The following is an 11,589-nucleotide window of genomic DNA, read 5'->3' as shown; positions in this document are numbered from 1 at the left end:
TATATATATATATACATTTGTGGAGCAGTGTATACCTCTCTCTCTCTCTTTCTCTGTGTGTGTGTGTGTGTGTTGGGCAGCACGTCCCTCCCTGCTGCCCAACGACGGCTACGCACGTGCCCCCTACGCGGGGCGGACCACGCGTGCGCCCCCCGCCACGAGAGCGGGGGCGCCCGGTAGGTCTTTCTCTGTTCTCGTCGCAGTCCGACTTCACGGCGCGGCGCGGGGCGCACGAAGCGCCCGGGCTTTAAGAAACACGGACCGCATGCGTGCCGCCCACCCACGCTCCCCTCCTTACAGCTGCGAGGCGAGTGGAGGGAGGCAGCTGCGGCGTCGTGCGGACGAACGAAACAAAAAAAAGGAATCCATCAGCAACAGCGCCACGCCATTAACAATAAAAAGACACAAAGAAAGACGATGGCGGCACCGAATCACCAACACACCACACAGCAGGCGTCAGACTGCACATCACAAAAAGAAATGACACATACACATACATGCATCAGCACACGTATTATATATTTATATACATACATCCGTACACACGCACACACACAACGGCCCGCATTGGCACCATCAGGTGTTTCATTCAGCCGATAAGTCCTCCACACGCGAAGTTCAGGAAACCAAAAGGAGAGCAAGCCAACAAAAGCAATCCCAGCGCGCATGAAGCGATGGCACAGCGATAGCGAAACAGATAACCAAAGCCAAAAATCCACGAAAGGGCAGGAGCGACTCGCCTGTCAAACAACAAAAGGACCTCAAGATATGGGGGCTTTGCGCCGGCAATAAATAACAAAGGGCGAGCACAGGGCAGACAGGATACAAACTACGAAAGGGCTCTGTAGTAAAACCAAAAAAAAACAGTCCAACTCTCCGTCTCTCTCAATCGTCCCTCGCGTCCCAACTCGCGCTTTCTTTTTCTCCGCCTTGCCACTCGCCCCAAAGCAGGTGCGTGCTTATTTGTGTTTGTGCGTGCGTGCGTCCGCGGACCCAGAACATCATCATCATCATCATCATCATCATCTATTCAGTCATCGTAAGAGGAAAAGCCACGCGTACGGCAGATGCGAAACCAAAAGAATTCAAACCAAATCATTCAATCAATATTCCCTTCACTTTGGGGCAGCCGGTGTTTCTCTCTCACGTCGCCGACGGCAGTGAGGAGCGGTGACGTGCGTCTGCTGACACAAGATTGCCACAACATGAGTAAGAGTGTGGGGCGGGGTCACAGGGCGTATAACAGCCATAGCGAATGGGTGCTCTGTATTGAGCACGTCTTCAGAAGCCGCCTTATTTCTCTTCCTCGATCTTCATCCTATCTTAGCTCCTGCCTTTGACGTTCGCACACCTTTTTGTCTCTTTTTTTTTTCTCTCTCTTCTTCTTCAAATCCCTGGCGATTTTCATAACATTCATCGCTCCTCCACACCATTTGCACCAATTTCTTTTGCTTTCTTTTTCCCTTCTATTTATTCTCAATTCTCTCTTTTTTTTTGCCTTTCCTCTGTTTTTCTTTTGTTTTGTATTGTGTTTCTCTTTTCGTTTTCATCTTTTCCTTTTTCCCCCGGGATTCTTTCTTGTGTCTTTCTTCATATAAATTAATCTAGGTGTCCGTTCCACCTTCCTCACACCACACACGCACACACACACACGGGGAAAGAGATCGTTGCATTACCTATATATTTTCATCTAGCAGCATACGCACTCCCCTATCTCTTCTCTCTCGCCCCTTATCATAATGGCACGTCAGTTTCACTTCCGAGCGGGACGACTGCCCTGAGGTTGCTGCTGCTGCTGCTGTTGCGGCTGCTGCTGTTGTTGTTGTTGCGGCTGCTGTGACTGCGGCTGCTGCTGTGGGGACGGAGGCAGTGGCTGAAGCTGCTGCTGCTGCTGCTGCTGCTGTGGCTGCATCATATACGGCTGGTACATCGCCATCATCTGCTGCTGGGCATAGGGATTCGCAGCGGAGGGGTACGCACCATAGCTGCCGTACCCGCCGAAGTATCCGCCGTCACTGACAGGCCCAGCACGCTGGTGGCCGCTGGCTGCCAATGCTACCTTTAGGCGCTTGTTGAGAATGCTGAAGCCGTTCAGCCCCGAAATAGCCTGCTGCGCACTCGCCGCGCTCTGGAACTTCACAAATCCATAACCCCGGCTCTGGTGCGTCTCGCGGTCACACACGATCTTGACGGACTCAATTGGTCCAAATCGGTCAAACAACTGGCGCAGCTGAACTTCATCAACCGTAGTGGGAATATAGTTTACCATGAGGTTACGCAACAAATCAGATTCGGGATTCATCTGAGCCGGTGCCTGTGGTTGCTGCACCTGCTGGAGCTGCTGCTGGGCAGCGTAGTACTGCATCTGTTGGGCCATTACACACAAAAGATTGCCTTTGTCTTCCTCGATACGTTGTGTATGCAAAACCTTACCTATAGGGTGCGCGTCCCAAGAAGATTGCGGTCATAAACACACAATGTATAGTACAAAAAAAATACAGAGGAAAAAAGTAACTACAACCACGTGCGGCAGATGTATAGCAACATTAAAAAGTAAACATGTGTATATATACTTCTTAAACGAAACGGCTCCACCAGTTGTGATGACCATGAAAAGATCCATCTGTCGCTCTGTCTGTGATCCTCTTGAGTTTCTGAAGTTGTGGCACACACACACACACACAACCGCACATACACACCAAACAAAAACAACAACAGCAACGGGCCCTCTTGTTCAGGTTGAAGTTGGGTGCTCCCGCTCCTCCTCGCACAGACTGACAACAAGCTCCTCCACCGGCTGAAGGCGACTCATCATGCCGTCCACCCACGCCGCAGCTGGAGAAGAAGCCCCTTCCTGTAGTGTGTCGGCCGAGTAGACCTCTTTCGTCAATGAGAGACTTGCTGATTCCATCTTGCACAGCGTCAGTGTGTTAAGAAGATTCTGTCTCATACCATCCCGAACTTCCTCGCACTCCTGAGCGAGTTCCCCCAAGTGGTGACGTAGGACGGCCTGTGTGCCGCGCTCTTCCTCAATAAAGCGACGCAACTGGGCGAATTCTCGCAGGTATGCCGCGTCCTTGGTGAGGAGAAACTCAGAAACAGCTTGTGCTGGAACCGGGGCCTGGGAGTGGACAAATGGGACGCCACCCGCACGCATGGGCTGTGCTGCCTCAGCGGAAAACACGCGGTCGACCCGCTGCAGAAAGGCGAGCGCTATCTCTCTCTCGTGACCGTCTATACCGCCCTCCTCTGCCTCGAGGAGCGAGACCACAGCATCGGCGAGATACTGTACTGTGACAAGAAAGGTGGGCCCAATGCTGCGCGCGTCCCCGTGAAGCATGAAGTCAAGCAGTAACAGCGCGAGCCGCCGGTCCTCCTTGAGCTCTGTCTGCGCACCCACGCCACTAACAACGCGTAGTGGTAGGAGGTGCCGCTCCACCCACGGGATCAGACTGCGGTCGACTTCCTCAGGCATCGCCATCATCCCTATGCCGCTCTGCTGAGGCGCCGGGGCATCCACAGGAAAGAGACGAGGGCCAACACGACGCATCACATTCCGCGCCGTGATGCGGACCACTCGCAGAATACTCGGCGCCCCGCCAGTCACGGCACAACGCGGCAGGCACCCAAGGAGCTCCAGCAGGGAAACGAGAACAGGGCACCCTGCCTCGTCAAGGGCCGTCGGCGGTGCGTGCTTCACCACTAGGATTGTAAGCTGGAAGAGAGCGGCAAGCACGGGCCCGGAGAACGGTGGCCGATGTGATAATGCCGCAGCGACACTACGAAGATTTGCCAGCGAGGCACGCTCCATCTCTGACGCAAATGCCTCTCCTCTGGTTGCGGCAGGGGGCACGACCAGCTCGCTATACCCAGACAAGACGCGCTCAACAGCGTCCAAGATGAGCACATCCACATCGAGCACGTCAGCCCGGGCCGCGTCGCTGGCGCAGTCCGTCCGCGATGAGGCGCGAGCCAACTCGTCCAGCAGCTTTGCTACACCGTCAGCGGAAACAGTAGCGCCAGATCCGGCAGACGAGGCTGCCGCAATGAGGACCGCGCCGAAGTTCAGGCGGATATCATCACCCTCACCGGCAAGCTGTTTTTCATCACGGGGTGCACCGCTGCTCCGACCTGTGGCTCGAATGGGAATTTCTCTTGATGCAGGATTTTCACTTTCCCCTCCCTCCTTCTTCCTCATTCTTTCACAGACGAACTCCTTGCCCCTATGGCCTACGTGGTACAGCACACTCTGTACAGCACGACGACTATTACGCAATGAAGAAGAAATGGTAAAAGAAGAGTACTTAACAGGAAGAATGGCAGGAAACAGCATGAAGACCCTTTATGAAAAAAGGGAGGTGTGGGGCTAATCGGAATGAACCTGATGGAGGCTGCACACGTGTGAGTGTGTGTGTGTAGGTGTGTGTGTGTGTGAGTGTGTGTAGGTGTGTGTGTGTGTGTGTGTGTGTGGCTTTTTCTGGGTACAAATGTGTTTGTCTGTTAAATGTACCAGCCAGATCAATTCACATGTGCATATATATATATATATATATGTATATGTATATACTCCCGTCTCTCTGTCTCATTGTATCCTGGGTGTGCCGTGCTGCGCTTTCCGCTCGTATTACCCGTGCATGGAAGAGTCGGCCGGGGAGGAGCCGCTACTCTACCGCCCAGCGTAGTGAAATCCGCCAAAAATGCAAAAAAAGGAGTCATACCGGAAAGGCGAAAAAAAATGTCACGTATTTGCCGTCTTGCTTCGTCGCTTTTTTTTTCTTTTTGTTCATCTACGCGGAACTGTATCGCCTTTGAAACAAACAAAAGCGAACAAAATACACAGCAGAGCCCCTTTGTTACTCTCTGGGTTTTTTTCCCCCGTTCGCGTCTGTCTTGTTCGCGTGCCTACCGTCCGCTTAGCTGTAGGAGCACTATATGTGGCGGCCCTCACCCTGCCAGCTGCCTTTGCCGGCCCCCTCCCGCACAGTTCGTGCAGGACGTGGCCCATAGTTCGAGGACTAAAGCAAAGAAATCGTGCAGGGATCCGCGCCTCTTGTACTCCCTCCCCCACCCACCNCCCACCCTCCCTTCCGATTTTTTTCACTGTTCTTTTCTTTTGGGTTTTGCTGTATAATTCTTTCGAAGAATAAATGACGCCGATGAGCAACGTGGCAGCAACTGAAAAACGCAGCAAAAACGAATTGCACATGCAAGGAAACAAATAAAGGAAGATAGATAAAGGCAGCCGATCGCGACACATTCCCCACGTCAGCTACTGCGGCCCATCCCCTTGCTGTCGCGCCAACAGCATCTGCTGGCAGAATACGGACTGCAAAGCCATCTGCTGTTGCATAGAGAACATCATTGCCGACATTCTCAGTGCCCTGTAGTTTTCCATCGCGGCCTCAACATTCGCATACGCCACCTTCAATCGTTTCCCCCCAATGTGGTAGCCATTGAGAGAGTTCACTGCGTATGTTGCACTAAAGAAGTGGACATACTTCACGAAGCCATAGCCACGACTCTCCCTTGTCTCCTTGTCAAAGATGATCTTCACACTCTCAATCGGCCCGAACTGCCCGAAAAGATGGCACAGCTGTACCTCATCCATCATGGGAGGGAGATAGTTTACGATGAGGTTACGCAATGGCTCCGGATCGGTGGCGCAACAGGGCCGGGACATGAAAGGCGAACTACCGTTGTTGGGAAAATCCTCTGAACTGCCACAAGGCGCATGCTCGGGAGTGTTGTATGCGCTTACATGCTGCGGCGAATTCTGCTCCTGCTCCTTCGCCTTCTCCCGCCATTTTTGTGGCTCCTGCTCTTGATCGTGCTGTTTCTGTGGCTCCTGCTCTTGATCCTGCTGTTGCTGTTGCGGCTGCGCTGGGGACGCTGATTCCTCAGCAGGCACATTCTCAGCTGTCATTTCCATTGTTGTTCCTCACACTCGTATTCCTAAATGTGTTTTTTTTCTTTCGGTAATCGCAAAGATTGCACACACACACACGCAAACGAAAAAGAGATCTAAACCAACCACGGTATAAATGTCCCATAAAGTGTGGGAAGGAAGAAAATGAATGCAGAGCACATTGCAGCACGGGAAGAGGGAAGCAGCAACGCCTAGTCACCTGTTTCTACATCATACCTCCTAACTGAATGATAAAAGAGGTAGGCATTTCGTCCCGTCCACCCTAACGCACCACCATCCCTTCGCGCACATTCTTGATGCCGCAGAGCAACTGAGCTTCTTAACGGCTGTGGCTATTTCCCCTGAACCGCAGCGTCAGGTCCGCCTGAAAGCCTCGGCGTGGGCGAGAGGCCAACCAGCTGGCAGAATAGGGGATTCGTTTGCACTTCCTCAAATGTACCTTGAGCTGCCACACGCCCCTTGTCGAGGACAACAATGTGATCGGACTTACGAATCATACTTAGTTTGTGCGCAAACATGAGCACTGTTCGTTTTTCTTTACCATTCTTGGCATCTTCAATCAGCCGACTGATGGCTTCGTGGACAACCACCTCCGACTCGCTGTCGAGTGCGGACGTGGCCTCATCAAGGATCAAGACGTTGGGCGCACGCAGAAGCGCACGCGCAATGGCGATACGCTGCTTTTGCCCACCGGAGAGTGAACGGCCGCCCTCACCGACAAAGGTGTCGTATCCCTGTGGAAGTGCTGAAATAAAATCGTGCGCGTTAGCCCGCATGGCCGCGTCCACGACGGAGGAGTAAAGCCACCGGTCGATGGGATCATCCCATTTGTGGTCGGGGGCGCCGTACGCGATGTTCTGCGCGATGGATCCACCAAACAGCACCGGCTCTTGGCCAACGTAGCCAATCTTACCACAGAGCCAGGGCGTATTCAAGTCATTCAAGTCCAGTCCATCAATAGTGATACTGCCCTCCGTCGGCCCGTACATTTTCAGAAGCAGCAGCGCGAGAGAGCTTTTGCCGGAGCCGCTGCTGCCAACCACACATGTGCAGCGCGATGGTACGATTTCTAGGTCAAGCTTCTCGTACACTGGCGCCTCTGGGCGAGTTGGGTAAGCGAAAGAAACCCCATTCAGCTTGATCTCCCATTTACAATGCAGAGGAATAATCTTCTTTGTCTCCCCCTGCAACTTCTGCAGACGCTCCTCTTGATCCAAGATATCGTATACTCGCAAGCTGGCCCCGTAGCCCTTGTTAATTTCCGTCGCCAGGTTGGTGAGCCCCATGAGCCCAATGCCACAGTATACTGTGTAGAGTACAAACGAAAAGAGCACACCGGGCGACAAATGGTTCGTCGCCACGAGCATTGACCCTGCCCACATGATACAGTACAACGCACCGTACCCAACGAACTGTAGCGAAGAGACGTAAGAGGCATTGTAGAACAGCATGCGTTTGCTTATCTCGAAGACAGCAGCCACTTTCTTCTCGTACCATTTTAATTCCCCCCATTCCCTGGCAAATGCCTTTACAGTGCGGATATTACCCAGTCGTTCACTTGCAACAGTCGCCTTGGCAGCAAGAGCGTCCTGCATCTGGTTCTGCAGTCGCCGCACATAGCGGCCGTATATACCGGCAAATATCGCCAGAGGAGGAATCATACCACAAATAACACCTGTTAGTGTTGGAGAGTAGTACACCATGATACCAATACTACCTACTGTTTGAAGAAGGTTTTTGCTGCCTTGGGTCAGGGCCTCCGTGAGCGAGCTACCAACCACGTTGCAGTCCATTGAGAGTCGCTGCACCAAGGCCCCCGTGCCATTCTCTGGTGAATCAAAAAATGCCATTGGCTGTGCTACGATGCCACGGTACAAGCGGCTGCGAAGTCGTGCAATGACACGTTCCCCGGCGTAGCCGATGCAGGCTAGCCGCATGAAATTGCCCACACCGGCAACGACGAACCACCCCAGGAGCTGCATGGACGTCCCCAGTGGCATCTCCCCTTTGCTCGCAAAGTCGATCAGCTGGCCGAAACCGGCAGGGATGGCAAGGGTTGCCACGCTGTAGAGACCAACGCCAGCCACAGCCGCTGCGATGTACGGCGCTTCCTCCCGCGCAGTGCGCAAATAGCGTCTGAATGAGCCCTTCCTCGTTTCCGGCTCAGCCAAGTAAAACGGCATTGACGAGTTCTTCGGACGCTGCGCCGGCATCGCATTCCCAAAGTCCGTTTGGAGGCGTACGCTGGACACGAAGCGCTTGAAGCTCCGCAGCGTCTCGGGGTGATGCGGGTGCCAGATAAACTGAGAGTGTCGCATGACTAGAGAAGCAACAAACTGAATTATTAGGGCACAAAAACTCTTCGTATTGTCCCCTGCCCCTTCGAAGGCTGCTCTGCTGCAGTAGAAAAGAGGGGAAAAAAGGGACGAACTGATTCAGATCTCTTCTTCACAGCAACCCTTAACTGAGCAGAACAAAAAAAAACGCACCCTTGGTTAAGGGCAGCTTCAAGTTGCCACGCACACAGGGTCCTCAGAAGGCTCCATCCACAGCGATGGTATGTGCACAAAGACGCGTCTTTTTTGTTCTTTCACGTCTCCAGTTTCTGGCACACAGGCAACGCAAAATCAAAACCGCGTTCAACAGCGCTCTGCGGAGTGGGATCCATGCAGGTTGGCATACACCCAAAAATAAAAGAGAAATAAGATGGATGACAGCAATCAAATTGTCTCCCTTGAAAGAGATTTAGCGTAGCACTCCACTCTCATTCAGGGCACAGTAGCTTTAAAAGTGAAAAGAAAAGAGGGGCGCAATGTTAGAAGGTGGCAAAAGTTCCTTTACAACCCCTTTCCATATAGTTCAACTTCACTCACACAGCATTCAGTCAACCGGTCTGGTGATCGCCAGATACAAAACCACGAGGCCTCACCTTCCCGGTAACTCGGCTTAAAGGTGCCAGAATGCTCAAGCGATCCATATCGTCTCCCCAGTATGGTGATGATGTTTACTCCCTGTGTTACCTACATTGGCGCCTTGCTTGAATTATAGAGTACACAACAGGTTTCAGCACATCACGCGCAGCCCCGAAAGACTCAGAAACAAGCATCGCATTATGCGTCACCGCCACCCCGACTCGGGGGTCCTCCAAATCTCTTTTCACTCCTCTTTGGCACTTATGGGACGCATTGAGTTCCCATATCATGCGTGGTGATCCATCATCTTCGTCCCCAAGCGCCTTCACCTTACTTTCTGTTTTATATTGACGTCCACCAGCTTCATTCAGTTTGTTTCGAGCTTTTTCTTCTTGCCTGCAGGATGGATTCGCGCTTCTGGTGCACCTTCTTGCATCCCCACGAGCACTCTTTCCCCATCGTGTATTACCCCCAGCAGGCGGTGAAGCACTTCCTCAGCAAAGATGCCAAGATTCCCTCCCGTCATCTCGTGCAAGGAGTCACAACCAAGTGAACAGTAGCCAGGCGGCGTTGAGACTCCGCCTCCTCGCCGCTTTGCATGTGGTTCTGGTGATGGTCTATAATCGTTGGAAATCAGCGGCCATGCATCAGCAAAGGCCAAAGCCTGGCTCTTAATATATTTACTGTGTTGACCGACATCCTAAGACAAATCAAACGGTACACCAAACAGCAGAAAAACAAAGCACAACACCATAGACCTCCCGTCAATCTCGGCGGTGCAAGAAACCTGCGGAGAATACGTCCTGTCGCAGACATCCGAAAAATGAGCAGATATTCAACGCACATTCACGACATCAGCCGAAAGAAACAGAGAGGGTGCAACGCAAAACTCCAGCGTCTGGCAGCAGCTGCAACCCTATACAAGACGATAAGCATCAAAAGGTAGTGTAGCACATTTAGTTGCCTTCCACTTCATTGGAGAGATCCATCAACACCGAAGCGTCGACGGGGCGCCAGAAGGAAAACGCGCCCATCAAATCACTATCAGGAACCAGCTGATCAACCTGTGCGCCAGACCCAAGGAGAACAAACTGAAGGAGCCGGTATTGCTGCAGGCAGCGCCCAAAATTCACACGGCCTTCTTGCGAGCATCTGCCCTCCTCTAAATCCCTTAACTCCTGAAAGAAGACGGCGATGCATGGGAACTGCGGCCGCTCCCCATTCTGCATCGCATTCTTAAGCGTCTTGTAGCCCGTATCGGAGTCTAGTAGTTTCTGTAGTTGGGCAAAGAGCGCAACGTCGTCACCTGAAAGAGCTGCCCAAGTGAGAGACAAGCGCACCACCGCCGGATCTCTTAGCCCGCCGTACACAGCCACCAGCATGTCCCAGTTTCGCAACTTGATAAGCTCGTCGCAAACAGACATCAGCGCAGTTAGATTCCGCGTCCGCCGCTCTAAATCCCTCTCTGAGACAACGGCGTATGATGCCCAGTTGTTCACCCGAAAGAAAAAATCTCGATATTGAATGAAGTTAGGTATGAAACTCACCTCCTCAGTTTTCCACCGCTGGCCGATCAGCTCTGGCCCCGTGAGGTGACGGTGGACATGTGACGTCAAAATGGTGAGTTGGGCAGCGATTGCATTCGGTGTGTGTTGAATCAGCAGTGCTGTCGGCGTGCCTCCCTTCCTTGGGATTCCCGGGAGGATCTTCGGCGTGCGGGCGTGCAGAGCCCTTCGGTCACCCTTTGCCATCAGCCGCAGTAGCGCAGTAGGGGCGCCACACCGGTCAATCTTATCCTTGGCCCACACGTGCAGGCGAAGGTGCAATGCATCATTGGAGAAATCCTCGTAATAGCTCTTCACCCACAACTCAAGCACACTGAACACCGTACACTGGATTTCGCGGCACAACTCCACGTACGCGTGGTGCTCGAGAGGGCTACGATCCGCTTCTCCCAGTTTTACCAACGGCGGCACCTCGTACCGTTCAATCAGCCGCTCCAGCAGCTCGTCTGCTGACACAAACTGGCGATATGTGAGGAGGACAACGCGAGTCAGCAACTCCCGCTGCAGGCCGCGCGGGTCAGTCATCATGAGAACAAGTCGGTTAAAGGCCACGAAGGAGAAATACAAGGGCGATGGGAGGAGAGCGGCAGCGTCCCACGCCTCCTTGGCTCCGCGGCTCTTCGCCGTTACTTCATGGTCGTCCAAAGCCGACGTCGCCCCCGTCCGGTACGACTCGCGGACGGCGTCGGGTGAGTCGGAGTTGTGGTACGCTGGCAGCACGTCAACGAAGGCAAAGTTCCTCCCTACGTTTCGGGCGGGCGTCGCCGTTGATTCCGCATCAGGCAAGTCTTCAGGAAGTCGCTTCTTCCTCACGAGGGCGAAGTCTATCAGCTGATCGCCTCCGGTGAAAAGGATGCGGCGCACCATCACATGCTCCGCGTCCGCCTTCAATCCGTACCGCTCGCACGCGTAGTGGCGTGCGGCGCGCTCGAGTACATCAGCGCTCGCATCGTCGTCAAGCAGCAGGGCGAAAGGGCACAGCCCCTCCATGCGCACGTATAGGCGCGTCTGCCCACGACCAGTCAAGGTACTCATTATCACACTATAGTCCTAGGGCCGATCTGTGCACGTGAGTGAAGAGAACGAAAAAGAGCACGGCACAAACAGCCAAAATAATCACCCCAATGGTACGCAACGCACAGTCCACACAGTACCGCCAAAAAAAAAGTATATATATATATATATA

At 53.1% G+C, this 11,589-nt stretch overlaps 5 protein-coding genes across 5 annotated transcripts; all 5 read right to left on the bottom strand.

Moving 5' to 3' along the window:
* Positions 1 to 1,753: 1,753 nt before the first annotated feature.
* Positions 1,754 to 2,377, bottom strand: DQ04_05551040 (RNA-binding protein UBP-2; the record flags this gene model as incomplete). The annotated part of the gene is made up of 1 exon (XM_009314254.1): positions 1,754 to 2,377. One exon carries the CDS (start codon positions 2,375 to 2,377, stop codon positions 1,754 to 1,756), a length of 624 nt encoding a protein of 207 aa, XP_009312529.1.
* Positions 2,378 to 2,734: 357 nt separating this feature from the next.
* Positions 2,735 to 4,198, bottom strand: DQ04_05551030 (hypothetical protein; the record flags this gene model as incomplete). Its single annotated transcript, XM_009314253.1, has 1 exon — positions 2,735 to 4,198. One exon carries the CDS (start codon positions 4,196 to 4,198, stop codon positions 2,735 to 2,737), a length of 1,464 nt encoding a protein of 487 aa, XP_009312528.1.
* Positions 4,199 to 5,269: 1,071 nt separating this feature from the next.
* DQ04_05551020 (RNA-binding protein RBP-3) lies at positions 5,270 to 5,929 on the bottom strand (the record flags this gene model as incomplete). Its single annotated transcript, XM_009314252.1, has 1 exon — positions 5,270 to 5,929. One exon carries the CDS (start codon positions 5,927 to 5,929, stop codon positions 5,270 to 5,272), a length of 660 nt encoding a protein of 219 aa, XP_009312527.1.
* Positions 5,930 to 6,258: 329 nt separating this feature from the next.
* DQ04_05551010 (ABC transporter) lies at positions 6,259 to 8,244 on the bottom strand (the record flags this gene model as incomplete). The annotated part of the gene is made up of 1 exon (XM_009314251.1): positions 6,259 to 8,244. The coding sequence occupies one exon, from the start codon at positions 8,242 to 8,244 to the stop codon at positions 6,259 to 6,261; it is 1,986 nt and encodes a 661-aa protein (XP_009312526.1).
* Positions 8,245 to 9,794: 1,550 nt separating this feature from the next.
* On the bottom strand, positions 9,795 to 11,438 carry DQ04_05551000 (guanine nucleotide releasing protein; the record flags this gene model as incomplete). The annotated part of the gene is made up of 1 exon (XM_009314250.1): positions 9,795 to 11,438. One exon carries the CDS (start codon positions 11,436 to 11,438, stop codon positions 9,795 to 9,797), a length of 1,644 nt encoding a protein of 547 aa, XP_009312525.1.
* Positions 11,439 to 11,589: the final 151 nt, after the last annotated feature.

This window comes from Trypanosoma grayi (assembly GCF_000691245.1).
Source record: "Trypanosoma grayi strain ANR4 Tgr_555_V1, whole genome shotgun sequence".
Taxonomy (NCBI): Eukaryota; Euglenozoa; class Kinetoplastea; order Trypanosomatida; family Trypanosomatidae; genus Trypanosoma; species Trypanosoma grayi.
The sequence above is the reverse complement of the archived record's forward strand: the minus strand, read 5'-3'. Positions and strand labels throughout refer to the sequence as shown.